General features: G+C 44.5%; 1 protein-coding gene across 2 annotated transcripts in view; it reads right to left on the bottom strand.

Moving 5' to 3' along the window:
• Window positions 1-13,345, bottom strand: part of ADCK1 (aarF domain containing kinase 1) — an 855,153-nt gene that overhangs the window by 790,549 nt on the left and 51,259 nt on the right. The window contains exon 2 of one of the 2 annotated variants that reach the window (XM_078659980.1): window positions 808-952. In XM_078659980.1, the coding sequence (XP_078516106.1) occupies window positions 808-942 (135 nt within the window). In that variant the 5' untranslated portion in view covers window positions 943-952. Of the gene's footprint in view, window positions 1-777; window positions 953-13,345 lie in introns of both variants that reach the window. The other variant, XM_078659979.1, reaches the window with a different exon arrangement.

Here is a 13,345-nt window from a genome sequence, read left to right as displayed (position 1 = left end):
AGACAGAAAGATAAACTGAGAAAGATGAGATTTAAAATGTACAATTCTCTGAATTTAACAATTGTACTAGTATTAAATACTAAGGGGCTGATTCCGCCCGCTATCGTAGCGGGATCGTGGCGGGTTCCACCACCATAGAAAGGCTGGCTGACGCCAACATTGTAATTGGGCACCTTTTCCCCAATCTTATCCGCTCCGCCAGGCAATCGTTACGATTGCCTGTGGCGGAAGCGTGGAGGGCGGTCCTGGCGCCCGCCATGCTTGCCGAACGTTTCCCCCCACCATCCTAATGTGATGTGGGAAATACTCATTCAGATGGCGGAGGGACTGCAACAGCTGGGCCGGCGATTCCTTCGTCACCGTAATCAGCCCCTTGGTGTTGGTACTATGTGGAATGTGGGTATGAATGCAATCATGCTAGTAGTAGTTTTGCATTAGAATGGTTGACTGATGCACATGTGCCACACTATGATTGAGTGAACTTCCATTAACAAAGTGCATTTCAAGTTTGCCTGTGGTTACTTGAAAGGTGTTCAAGTGGACAAGAGTTTCTAGGTTGCAAATGGTTAGCTGAGGAGGGCACAGTCATCAGCTGATGTATGATTGTTATTTTTGTTCTTTTAAGCTTATTTTTCTGATCTGGGATTCATCTAGATATAAGTTTCACAGTACAATTTAGAGTACTGTTGGGAATGGTATGGGGTTTAGAAATCCCATCAAAGGTTGGAGACTCATCTATGCATAGACATTCAAACAACACATTTCAATAATACACACCACCACCTCTGACATGCATGTTGAACCTACAGCAAATACAGCTCGTCCTATCCTGATGAAGCCGAAATCGTTGGGATCCACATACTTGTTGCCGTAGAGGTAAAGACCGGATGTTGCCAAGGCAGCAGTTGCTACATATGTGAGCTTCAGTGTTCGCCGAGCCATAATACGGATTCTGCAAGAGAGAAGCATTAAACATATATGCATATGTACATCTTAAAGAAAAAGAAAAAAAACTAAGAACACAGCTCAAAGGCATATGATCGTTCCACTCTTAGACTGGATGCGTTTAGGTTAACACAAGCACAACAACAAATCACCTCAAGAACTGGAAGCTCTGGATACACTCAGTAAATTGCCTCGGGGATAAAATGCCAGTCACCAGCATGTGAAGGCTTAACCCCTTCGGAACTTAACAGGCATTGGATATACAGTCCATCACTTCTTGGACAAAATGGGCTCAGGAAATGAGTGTAGAACTATACAGCCAATCTCGCTCAAGGGCTAAAGAGCTTAGTAGACTGGCAAAGAAAAACAGCTATTGAACTCATGAGTAGGGTGATTCACAGCACAAGATTCAGAGACCTTCTCTATGAAGCCTTTTACTGTCCTGTTGGTGTATATATACTTGGTGGTGTATATATACCTCTTACTACAGAAATTGTATCTAGTGCAAGCTTATAACGATGTGCTTCATAGGAGCAAGATACAAAGATAAAGGTAAGTGTCCCTTAAATGTTTGCATGTAGTCTGTGCAAGTAATGGAGAAAGTTACTGACCCAGTAGAACGCAGACACCCCAGAAGTCGAAAGTTAAGACAAAATGTTTCTGGGGAATGGCTCAATGATACGAATATATCATCATAAAGGTCCTCACTTTTAGTGTTGGATTGTTTGACAAGACACACAAGGGTATAAATCCTCGCATCTTCTGTCTCTGTGTTTGATGGGCATTTTCAAGGTGTGCAATCACAACCATTCCGGGAGAGCAAGGCTCATCTATTACAGGTCTGGCATCATACTTTGCCTTTGATGGTAGCTCAACAGCCTTCTTGTATGATTCATTTTTTGCGGCTGACAAGAGCTGAAGTCATTGCCACATCTAGCTGATGGTTGTCTACTTGACTGTGGTTGTGTACGTGCAATGTTTCCTTGATCATGCATGCATGGGATAATGTAAAATGGTTACAGAGAAGCCTATGATGTGAAGCTGTCCACAAACACTAACCAATAGCTTCAAAGCAGAAGGTACCAGTGTTTATGTAAAAAAAAAAATCATTTCAAGCTTCTCTTTAACCCATTTCCTCCCACTACTAGACTCTCTGACAAGATGTGTAACAAGCATGAGTCAACGTCCTTTCCACACCAAGGTGATATTTCAACAGGGCATCGATCGTGACTGGACTAGCAGAGCACAACCGAAGCATGCAGAGCATGGCTAAGGGTATGTCGACTGCTGGTAAATGTATGCAATGTGGCTGAAGGTGTGGTGTGTTATTGTGAAATTGTGCATGTCACAAGTGAGATGAAGCAGTGCATGGTCAAGGCTATGTAGACTGACTCTGGTTCCTGGGTTTGTGGAGAAACTGTGGTTCAGAACAATGGTGTACAGGGCAAAATCCAAACAGTGTAGCAGTACAGTGCATCTTTATCATTATTATAATATTGCAAGCTTCATAAACTTCCCACAAGCTTCTAAATATGCAGGTTTACAAAGGCCAGTACTCTACCATTTTAGAGTTTATATGTTGCATTTAAGTCTTAGGTTTTGTTCCTACTGGTTGACTTAGACATCAGTGACTCGTTTTATATGAATCTTAACCTAATAAGGCAGAAAAGATCTACAGGGGCTATGAGCACTGTAGTTTATGTAGACAGGAGCAAAGCACAAACGTTTAATGAAAGAAGAACCAATTATAGCAACTGGGATGATTCACTTTTGATACACATGAGGTTGAGGATTACTCCTGCCTAAGGTCCTCTCCTTAATCCTCCAAACCTCTTTCTTCAATAAAAGGTGACCTTGCAGGACGGATTTTTCTAATACTTCACCTGTCCACACATCTAAACTTCCTTTCAGAAGTCATTTCTCTTAACGGTGTTTCCTCCGTTTCTCATCCTCTTGAATGTTTATTTTCCCCCCAAAACCTACAGTTTTCATTCCGACAACGATTATGTTGTGTCCGAAATCATCTGTTTGATTCCCAACAAAAACCCACCTCTAAAATCATCATAAATCATTCTGAGGAAATGTACATAGGTGGCAACCATAGTTGCAGGTAAACCTGCACCTTGCAGCAGCTGGATGCAGTGAGTATTTTAAGGAGATATGGTACAAGAATATTGTAGTCAGAATACTGTCTACCATAAATATTGCGTCCTAACAATCTTCTACAAAAACATAGTCCCCATTGAAGTTAATAATAGAAAATCTCTTGGGGCCGCAAGTGCGTGGGCTCACTTTTAAACCCCTTTGGGATTATCCCTTTCCACCAGCTGCAAAAGGACTACTCACTTCCAGTGGCAGATTTATTCCAGTAGGCACAGGTGAGACACTGAATGACCTCCCGAGAAATAAAGGTAGCACCCACACTATCAGTATGGGTGTCTCCTGGGGCACAGGAATGTGCGATAATTCTGCTAGCAAATTCTTCAAAATTGCTAGCAGAATTATCGCACATTCCTGTGCCCCAGGAGACACCCATACTGATAGTGTGGGTGCTACCTTTATCTATTCAAGTTTACACTCCAGTGCAGGGAGTACACCTGAGGAGCACGAATAAACTTATCCTAAAGTTGCCTATAGATACGTAGTGCGCAGTCAGAACATAGAATCTCCCGAGAAATAAGCCTAGGTCCTTCCCCCCCCCACCCACTTTGAGAAAAGGCTGGCGTGGAAAAATGGAGATAAGCGCCTTATTTCTGAACTCAATGCTCTACTCTTTGACGGGAGCTCGCTCCAAAAACCAAGGGCCAAATACGCTGGGAAGATGAACTAGGACACCTCCTCTCCAACAAAGAATGGAGGAACATTTACTATAGGTTACATCACACAGCACACAAATTGTCCGGTACAGAGTCTGCCTATAATATTGCCTCCTACTGGTACCTTACACCAGCAAGCTTAGCATACATAGCTGGAATAAGGGGTACTCTGAAAAAAGCTGGCAGGGCTGTGGCCAAATGGGCTCCCTCCTTTACCTCTTGTGGCATTGTCCTAAATTGGCCAGGTACAGGTACCAGGTCTTGAACGACATTGACCTAGCATTTGACACAACTACACTCCGCTTCCCTGCATACACGGTCTTAGGGTTACCCTATCCCCTGAACTTTTCCTTGGGGATGAATCGGGGGAGGCAAATGGCACTAGCACTGAATGCTATATGTCACATACTCCTTGTGCCCTGGGGAACAGAGGAAGTCATGGACCACATAATGTGGCTACACAGATTATGGGTTACCCTGGCAATGGAGGGTATATCACTGATGGCTGAATATAGGGCGGCTGTGTATCCAGAGCTATGGGCCCCTTTTATTAGGATCAGTAGATTTTCGAGAGGTGACCTGCCTGAAACACCTGCAGATATTGCAATTGCTCCCCGAGATGACTGAACACACTTAGACCTTATCATGAGGCTGGGTGCCGATCCTGACCCTCAATAAGTATCTTTCTGCCGGATGTGGGATGCTGGGATTACTGGTGGAGAAGAGTTGGGGGTAGAGAGTGTGGGGTGGTGTGGTGAGTGGTCTTTGGATGGGATCTTTCCTTCATCTGGTTTCTTTTTCTCTTTCCCCTTTCTTGACTCTCCTCTTTAAATGTTCACTGTGTCCATTGATTGCTGAAGGCCTCCTAGTCTGTATTCCGCAGCATTTACAGCACTGAGACCACCCTCCTTGCCGCCACTGATGACATCCGCATGCTACTCGACCAGGGACACACTGCGGCCGTCATCCTTCTAGACCTCTCTGAAGCCTTTGACACCATCTCATATTGCACGCTCACAGCCAGACTTCACGACGTGGGGATACAAGGAGCCACCCTTGACTGGATCCAATCCTTTCTCTCTGGCTGAACCTAGAGGATCAGACTCCCTCCCTTCCTTCCTCCCTGAACCCACCAACATCAACTGCAGAGTGCCCCAAGGATCATCGCTCAGCCCCATGCTCTTCAACGTCTACATGGCCCCCCTCACTGCCATCTTCCAACAGCATGGGCTTAGTATTGTATCCTACTCCGACGACACCCAGCTCATCCTCTCACTCACGAAAAATCCCTAAGACACCAGACTCTGCTTCCAGGAATGGATGAAGAACATGGCGGCCTGGATGAAAGACAGCTGTTTGAAGCTCAACTCAGAGAAGACCGAGGTCCTCATCCTGTTGCCTAGATGTGGGTACAATCCAAAACCCCTTAGAAGTAGTCTTTACAAAAGTGACACTTATAGCACAAGGAAGGGAGCACTCGAGAATGCAGGACCTAGGTTATCTAAGAAACAAAAAAAAAATCGGTACAAAACATGATAGAAGTATGGGAAACCGATACAGGATATCCATACCTAGAAGCACTCCCGAACTATGGATTTAGGTGGGATATTTTAAAAATGAGAATTGGCATTATCCCCTGGCGAGGGGAGGAGAAAGTCACGGCAGAAATGATGTACCCAGATGGTTTATGCAAATGCGGTATGGGGACTAAGTGTGAGATAATGCACATTCTTCTTGATTGTCTCGTGTGTTGAAGTGAGAAAACGGATTCTGCGACCCATATTCATAAAATATGACACAAGAGTGAGAGCCCAAGCAATCAATTTAATACTAAGAATGGAATATCTAGAAATAGCTATAGCTCTGGGTTACTACCTGAAAGAAAGAAATCAAATGGTCAGGGGAAAGCTCAAAGAAGTGTAGTGATAAACACCATTTACCCTGTATATAATAAAAGAAGAAGAGTAACTTGGGCGGGACAAGTCCTATGGGTTTTAACCCCTTCCACGCTCATGACGAGCTCAGCTCGTCATGAGTTACGCCTGTCGTACGCTAGCTCGACATGAACCGCGGCTTTTCGCAAAAGTAAGCGCACAGCGGGAAAACCCGCAGCGCGCATGGGGTTAATATCTTTTAAATCTCCTTACTGTAATGGTGGACTGCTGAAGATAATGAATAGCCTTAACTTTAAAAGTCCAAGACGATTCAGCTTTTAAGTAGAATGTTTTGTATATTTTTATACCTTTTAAATATTTTAACAAAAGCTGTATATTGTTTTACTAATAATTAATTATGTATAATACCCTGAATTTTACTCAATTTGGTTTTAAAGACTAAGGTCTAAATAAACAGAGTTTTCTCTCTCTCTCTCTCTCATCCTCGGACCCTCCACCCACCCTTACAGACCACGCACAAAACCTTGGCATCATCCTCGACTCTCTCCCTCTCCATGAACCGCCAGATCAACGCCGTCACCTTCACCAGTTTCAACTGCCTGCGCATCCTCCACAAGAGCTTCAAATGGATCCCACCCGACTGAAGAAGGACCGTCACACACGCACTCATACCCAGCAGACTGGACTACGGAAACGCCCTATACACCCGAATCAACAGAACCGTTCAACACAAACTCCAAACCATCCAGAACGCCGCAGCCAGACTCATCCTCGGGACACAGTGTCACGAACACATGACCCAACACCTACGAGACCTCCACTGGCTCACCGTCGAGAAGAGGGTCACCTTCAAACTCCTCACCCATGCCTACAAATCCCTCAACATCAGACCAAATACCTCAACGAGAGAGTATCCTTTCAAGTACCCAAGAGAAACCTCCGCTTCGCCAACCTCAACCTGGCAGTGGTCTCCCGCATCCGCAGAAACAAATCAGGCGGAAGAGCCTTCTCCTACATTGCAGCCGAGACCTGGAACAAGCTCCCCATGAAGATCAAACGCTCCCAGACCCTACACATTTTCAGGAAGGACCTCAAGACCTGGGTCTTTGACTGATCCGGAGCTGCACCTCCCCTCCTCCCTAGCGCCTTGAGACCCTCACGGGTGAGTAGCGCACTTTATAAACCCCTGATTGATTGATTGATGGCCTCTGGGTTATAGGCTCAGAACTGTGTATCATTCTCCACAACTTGCTATCGCTGCCGGCCACTAGTTGTTGGCAGAAGGCAGTGTCAATGGCATGTGGAACTTAATAAAAAGAATCAGTCCATAATAGAAAATCTCTACACATTGGGACAATAGCCTTTTAAAAGATATTTACAATACAATATTTATTTGACACAATAGTTCTGTATGCAATAGTCAGACATACAACTGTTTTAAGAACTAGTTTGACCTGCACTTCTTTTATAATCGGCATTTAACCGTATCTTCCCAAGGCATTCTATCGGACCTAAACAGATCACTGAAATCCCAAGCTATTTTGATCACACCTAGACAGATGATATCCCTAGACAGGAACATTGCCTGTCCTAGCATTCCCTTCATTCTACCACACAATGAATTTAACCCTCTGACAAATCTCACCTCAAATCTCTATGGGCTTGCAATCAGAGCAAGGAACTAAAATACTGCAGGACCAATTCCACTGTTGTGCATTGCTGTCAAAGCATAAGGCAGGACCGGTCATTTCCCATACAACATCCTACTCCTCATATTTAGGATCTGATTGCAAGTATAGGTGCTAGTTATCGCATCGGGTAAATAACAATGTGAGAAGTTAGCCTGGCATATGATGGCCACTAGTTCTAGTGGGCACCTTGCACCAGTCTAATCGACCCTTATTGATGGTAGTTGTAAAGTCAACCTTATAGAAAGCTATCCTAGTGGTAGCATGAACCAGCAGTCTTCAGGCTAAGACTTCAGTAGGCAAGTTAAGCAAGTTGTTTTACCATATATAATCCCTTGAATACCAAATGAAAGGACACCAAACAAGGAATATATCAAATATATATACATGTATTTAATCTAAACACAACCCCTCTGCACTCTTTATGAGGTCAGAGGTAAAAATACAATACAAGTCACACAGTTAATATACGATAAGTTGCACAGTATACATTATGCCCTAGGGGCCTCACAAACCATATACTAAGAAAGTGGTATAAGCACCACAAGAGAATTAGAAAGCAGGCCTAGGGCCTGTGGGATCGCTGGGGCTACACTAAACAACCAAGGGTTAGGAAGTAGGAGGCCCACGGGAGACGCGTGCAGTGTCTAAACACAGGCGCGGGTTCCAATTGACTTTCTAAGGAGATCGTAAAAGTTACAAAGTTACAAGGACACTTCCGGATGGACTAGGATGGAACCCTTTTAAACTAGGACACTTCGAGAGTCAAGACCCACGGGAGCACCAGAGTTCTCATGTTACCTCACCCAGGGAAGCCGGGTGCATAGGTGTCTTTTCGTGTCGGGTTTCGTCGTCGTTTTAAATGGAGAGCTGCAAAGAAGTGCTGCAGGCGACCAGAGGAAAAGTGTCTGGGTGGATCGGATATGTAAAGAACCTGAAAGCAGAGGGGACAGAGTCTGGGTCACTAGCCAGTGACCAGGTAGGTACCAGGAAGGAACCAGGCGATGTCGGGTGCTTTAAGGTTAAGAAGGTGAGTTTGTCTCTTCAGCCACAAGGTCCAGCAGGCATCGACGATGACCAGATGCTGGATTCGAGCTACCCCATGATGGATCCAGATGACTGCGGTGCCAGTATCCGGATTGGACCAAACAAGCCTAAGCAACCGCAACCCACGCAGGATGTCGAGATTGGCTCTGTTGCAGACCAGCAAGGTCTGTGGCGCTTCTCCTTTTCAGGGAAGCGGGAGCAAGCCTGGAGCAACTATGAAAGCAAGTTAAATTCAAAGGAAGGTCTTCAGGGGGCTCACAAACCAATGGGCAAGGAACAGGGAAGACGTGTCTAGCTCAAATGCAAAGGCGGGGCCCACGGGACACTCATGGAGTGTGGGGGGCCTGGGCTTCAGTGCAAATGGTGCTCAGGGCTGGGGGTTCTCGTACCCCAATGCACAACTTACTGAGGCTTCAGTCAGGAAAGGAGTGCAGGTAGCAAAATGCAGGATGTCCAAGATGTCCGGTCCCACGTCTCTCGTGTCCGCCACGTGTCTCAGCTTTGCTGTGGATGTGGGTCGGGGTCAGAGAAGTCTGGAAGTCCAGTTCTTGAGTCGCAAAGTCTTCGGGATCCGACGGGAGCCTCGACAATGCAGACCGGCGAAGTTGCTGTTGGTGCCTGTTTGCACAGGGTGGTCACTCCTTGACCACAAGGGAGATAGCTTCCGTCTTCCAGTTGAAATGGAATGTCGAAGGTCCAGGATATGTCTTTCAAAGATTTGTCCAGGGTAATCTAAAGTCCTGGGGACACAGCTCCAATACTTATACTAATAAAGGGGGCTGGATTACCTGACTGGTTCCCTCCTAAGGGTGGACCTGAGAAGGGGGTGGTTACACCCCTTTCCCTTTGTCCAGTTTCGCGCCAGAGCTGGGGCTGGAGTGCAGACCCTACTCTCCTACAAACAATACCAAAGTGTTCGATATTTATCGGGTGTGATAAATAGCACCTATTACGGATTTCTGGGGAAGAACATGCAGACTTCAGCGTTTAAAGCACCACAGTCCACATGATACTGTAAATATTGTATGCTTTTCCCTGTTAAATTTTAGCAGGATTGACCCACCAAATTCAACAAATGTTGAGTTATCTGGTACATCTTGCAATTATTGAAGGGGTTAAATAAAACCAAACTCATAATTCCGACCCATGCATAAGCAGGGGCTCATGCATGGGTCGAAATTCAATGACCAATTCCAAATCAGTGTTTAACCAAGAAAAGATTGCTTACCTAACCATACATTACTCTTTATCAAATGATGTGGGCACCCCAGTCATTTCTGTAAGCATAAGTCTGCACCATAAAATGCATACATCTTCCTAACTCCCAAAACTTATAGAAATAACTAGCCTTTTAGTCAAGGAAAGGAGGTAAACATACCCACGCAGGGACCTATAAGAGGCAGTGCTCAATTTGTGCTGATGTTTGATGGTGCTGGGCTTCAGCAAAAGTTTCACTGGTACTTAATTCTGATGAATCATGACTTTTGCAGTGTATTGTGGTAATAGTTCATAGACAACAGGTGCTTCTGCTCTCTTCTACTGACTGTTTCTCATTGATTTATCCTCGCTGCTCCGCGAGACGGTTGTTTCACTGCTTTATTTTCACTATGTCCCTTGTCCCACTCATTACTTTTGAAGTAAACTCATCTCAAACGAGAAAGAACAAGAAGTAAATTGAAACTCTATCCACTCAATGGGCAATATACGGTTGAGCCTACCACTAGAGCTTCCTGTTTTTTCCAAATATCTAATGACTGATACTAGGACAGAAAATCGGGATACCTGCCAGGCTCAGATTCCCAACTTTCAAGCCAGGATCTTTCTCTGCTAGGCAAAGAAGGAGAGCGTTGTGCAAAACACATTTTTGGAAATGGGAGAAAAATAAGTTTCTGCTTTTGATGGACTTATCACAGTAGAAAATCAGGCTGTTGTGAAACAAAATGGAACTGAGTAGCAGATTCTCCTTATTGTTAAGAGTGCAAGAAGGAGGTATGTGCCATCTATACCTGTAACCTACAAATAAGGTGAGATGCTATTTTTAGTAAGGTAGGACATTTATTCTTAATGTCATAGACCAGCTGAGTCTTGTAGGAAGAGGGGTTCACAAGTGATTGGATTCTGCTGATTTACCTCCAAGTGTTTTCTTAAACTGGTTCTGACATGTGCGCTGGGCAGTGGGTTCTGCACACGGGCATATCCCCTGCTGATTGAATGTGCATTTTTGCTGATTTTAACTAATGCCTCTCACCAGAGTTTATATACATTATAGATAGACACTGGGAGGTTGTTGCTTATTAAACAGAACGTTTTTCTTTTTGCTGTAATGGGTAAACATTACCCAAAAATATTTCTGGGATGGCATCTCTTCCTTCATCTCATCCTCACATCCTAAGAAGATAAATTGGAGGCAGTATGATTCTGCTCAGTCTGATTTTGATTTAAGGATCAGGAGAGTTGTATTCGAGACCATGGCAAATATTAAATTTGCCACAAATCGTCAAAGACTGCTAGAAAAATGTACCTCTGGGTCTGACTTTAACGACAATGAGATTGATATTTCCTACTAATGACCAAAGGGGAAAGTATATAGACAAAGAACTTCTACTTGAAATACTACCACGAATGTACCAATAAAAGAAGCTCCCTCAACCTGTTCTGAGACAATTCCTACGAGCACCATCTCCTGACTCACTCAGTCATCAACAGGTTATGTATGTCATAATTAAACAAGCATTTACAATGCAACGGTCTCGCCTTTGCAAAAGTTAGAGCTATTGGCATTGCAAATGACAAACTTTTTATTTATGTGTTAGTTTTGAAAACAGATAAATACATGGCATTGTCATTTACAATGCCAATAGCTTAATCTCTCACAAATGCGATACCTATTGCATTTGCAATGCAAAAGGTCGCGTATTTACGAGAGTTTAAGCTATTGACATTGCAAATAACAATGCGTTTTATTTATGTTTCAAAAACCAAAACGTAAATAAAAGGTCTCACACTGCTGTCTCTCTCACACTGCTGTCTCTCTCACACTGCTGTCTTTCTTACACACACTGCTGTCTCTCACACTGCTGTCTCTCATACACACTGCTGTCTCTCACACTGCAGGTGTGGGTTTCCAGCTCATCTCACACACACACACAGTCACACACACAGTCACACACACACAGTCACACACACACAGTCACACACACACAGTCACACACACAGTCACACACGGACAGTCACACACACACACACAGTCACACACACACACACAGTCACACACACACACAGAGCCACACACACAGACAGAGACAATAGTAAGTATCTTTGCTCGCCTAGAACTTTACAACATAGCCTCTGTGTCACTGGGGACACCATTTCACAATCCTGACATTTATTTATACGAACCATTGTAAAGGAGGAGTATTTGGTTCAGTTGAAGTAAAGAAAGACTACAACTTCTGGAATACACCAGTATAGCCCAAGACTGACAAAGTTTAGCCACCCAAAGTAAAAAAAAAAAAGCATTGGCATAGCCAATAGGTCTCACCTTTGGGACCTTATAAGTGTTTAGCCATGCAACAGTTGATGTACCAAGAATATTGTGCTGCATAACTAAATACTTATAAAGTCCCAAAAGCGAGACCTATTGGCTATGCCAATGCTGGTCTTTTTGGGATCCATTTTACAGGGAAGCAACTAAATAAAAGAAGAAAAGAGGTTGTGAACCGTTTCTTCAAGTCACGGTTTTCAGTAAGTAAGGAGGAAGACAGAAAGAGAGGGAATAATAGGAAGGGGACAGCTGCCAGCACAGAAAAGAAGAGGACATTGTCTCTTCCTTACTGCCCAGAGAAGACACAGACAGAGTCCTTTTCCTTCTCTGCTCGTCCCCGATCATCCACAAAAGCAACCACGCTCACACATGTTGCCCCCCTCAGAAGTATTCTCGAGCCTCATTACGTTACAGCCTTAAGAAAAGAGGGAGAAGGAGGGAGTGCAAGATTAAGTAAAGCATGTGAAATGGAAGCAGAAAAAACATGGTTACCTTAACGATGTCTCACTCACTATTCAGAAATCAGCAAGTGGTTTTACCTGAAAAGTTAAGGACATGACTACAGGGACCTGAAGGGAACAGTTGTAATGTCCATTGCTTATATCCTTAAATAAACGTAAACAGTATGGTTTAACAAGCATTTACAATGCAATGGTCTTGTCTTTGTTAAAGTTAGAGCTATTGGCATTCTTTTCATTTTTTGTTTTTTTTTTAAACATAAATAAATGGTATTGTCATTTACAATGGCAATAGGTGAGCATTAGAGAGTAGTCGAGTGTATTAGCAGACACAGAGCCCCACACACACAGAGCCACACACACAGAGCCCCACACACAGAGCCCCACACACACACACACACACACACACACACAGAGCCACACACACACACACACACACACACACAGAGCCACACACACACACAGCCACACACAGACAGACACACACACACACACAGACAGACACACACACAGACAGACACACACACAGACAGACACACACAGAGCCACACACACACACACAGAGCCACACACACACACAGAGCCACACACACACACAGAGCCACACACACACAGAGCCACACACACACAGAGCCACACACAGAGCCACACACAGACACACAGCCACACACAGAGCCACACACACACACACACACACACAGAGCCACAGACACACACACACAGAGCCACACAGACACACATACACAGAGCCACAGGTCAGCCGGTGCGTGGCGTCCGTGCCCTCGGCACGCACTGCCCCTCACCACACGCCCACCTCTGCCCAGTAACGCCCCAGGGAACCGAGGCAAGAAAAAACTATCACAACCAGGGAAGAGAGGCAAGAAAAAACGATCACAACCAGGAAGAGAGGCAAGAAAAGCAAGCACAGCCAGGGAACATAGGCAAGAAAAAC

This window comes from Lissotriton helveticus, chromosome 9 (genome assembly GCF_964261635.1).
Source record: "Lissotriton helveticus chromosome 9, aLisHel1.1, whole genome shotgun sequence".
In the NCBI taxonomy this organism is placed as follows: Eukaryota; Metazoa; Chordata; class Amphibia; order Caudata; family Salamandridae; genus Lissotriton; species Lissotriton helveticus.
This window is presented reverse-complemented; position numbering and strand designations above follow the sequence as displayed.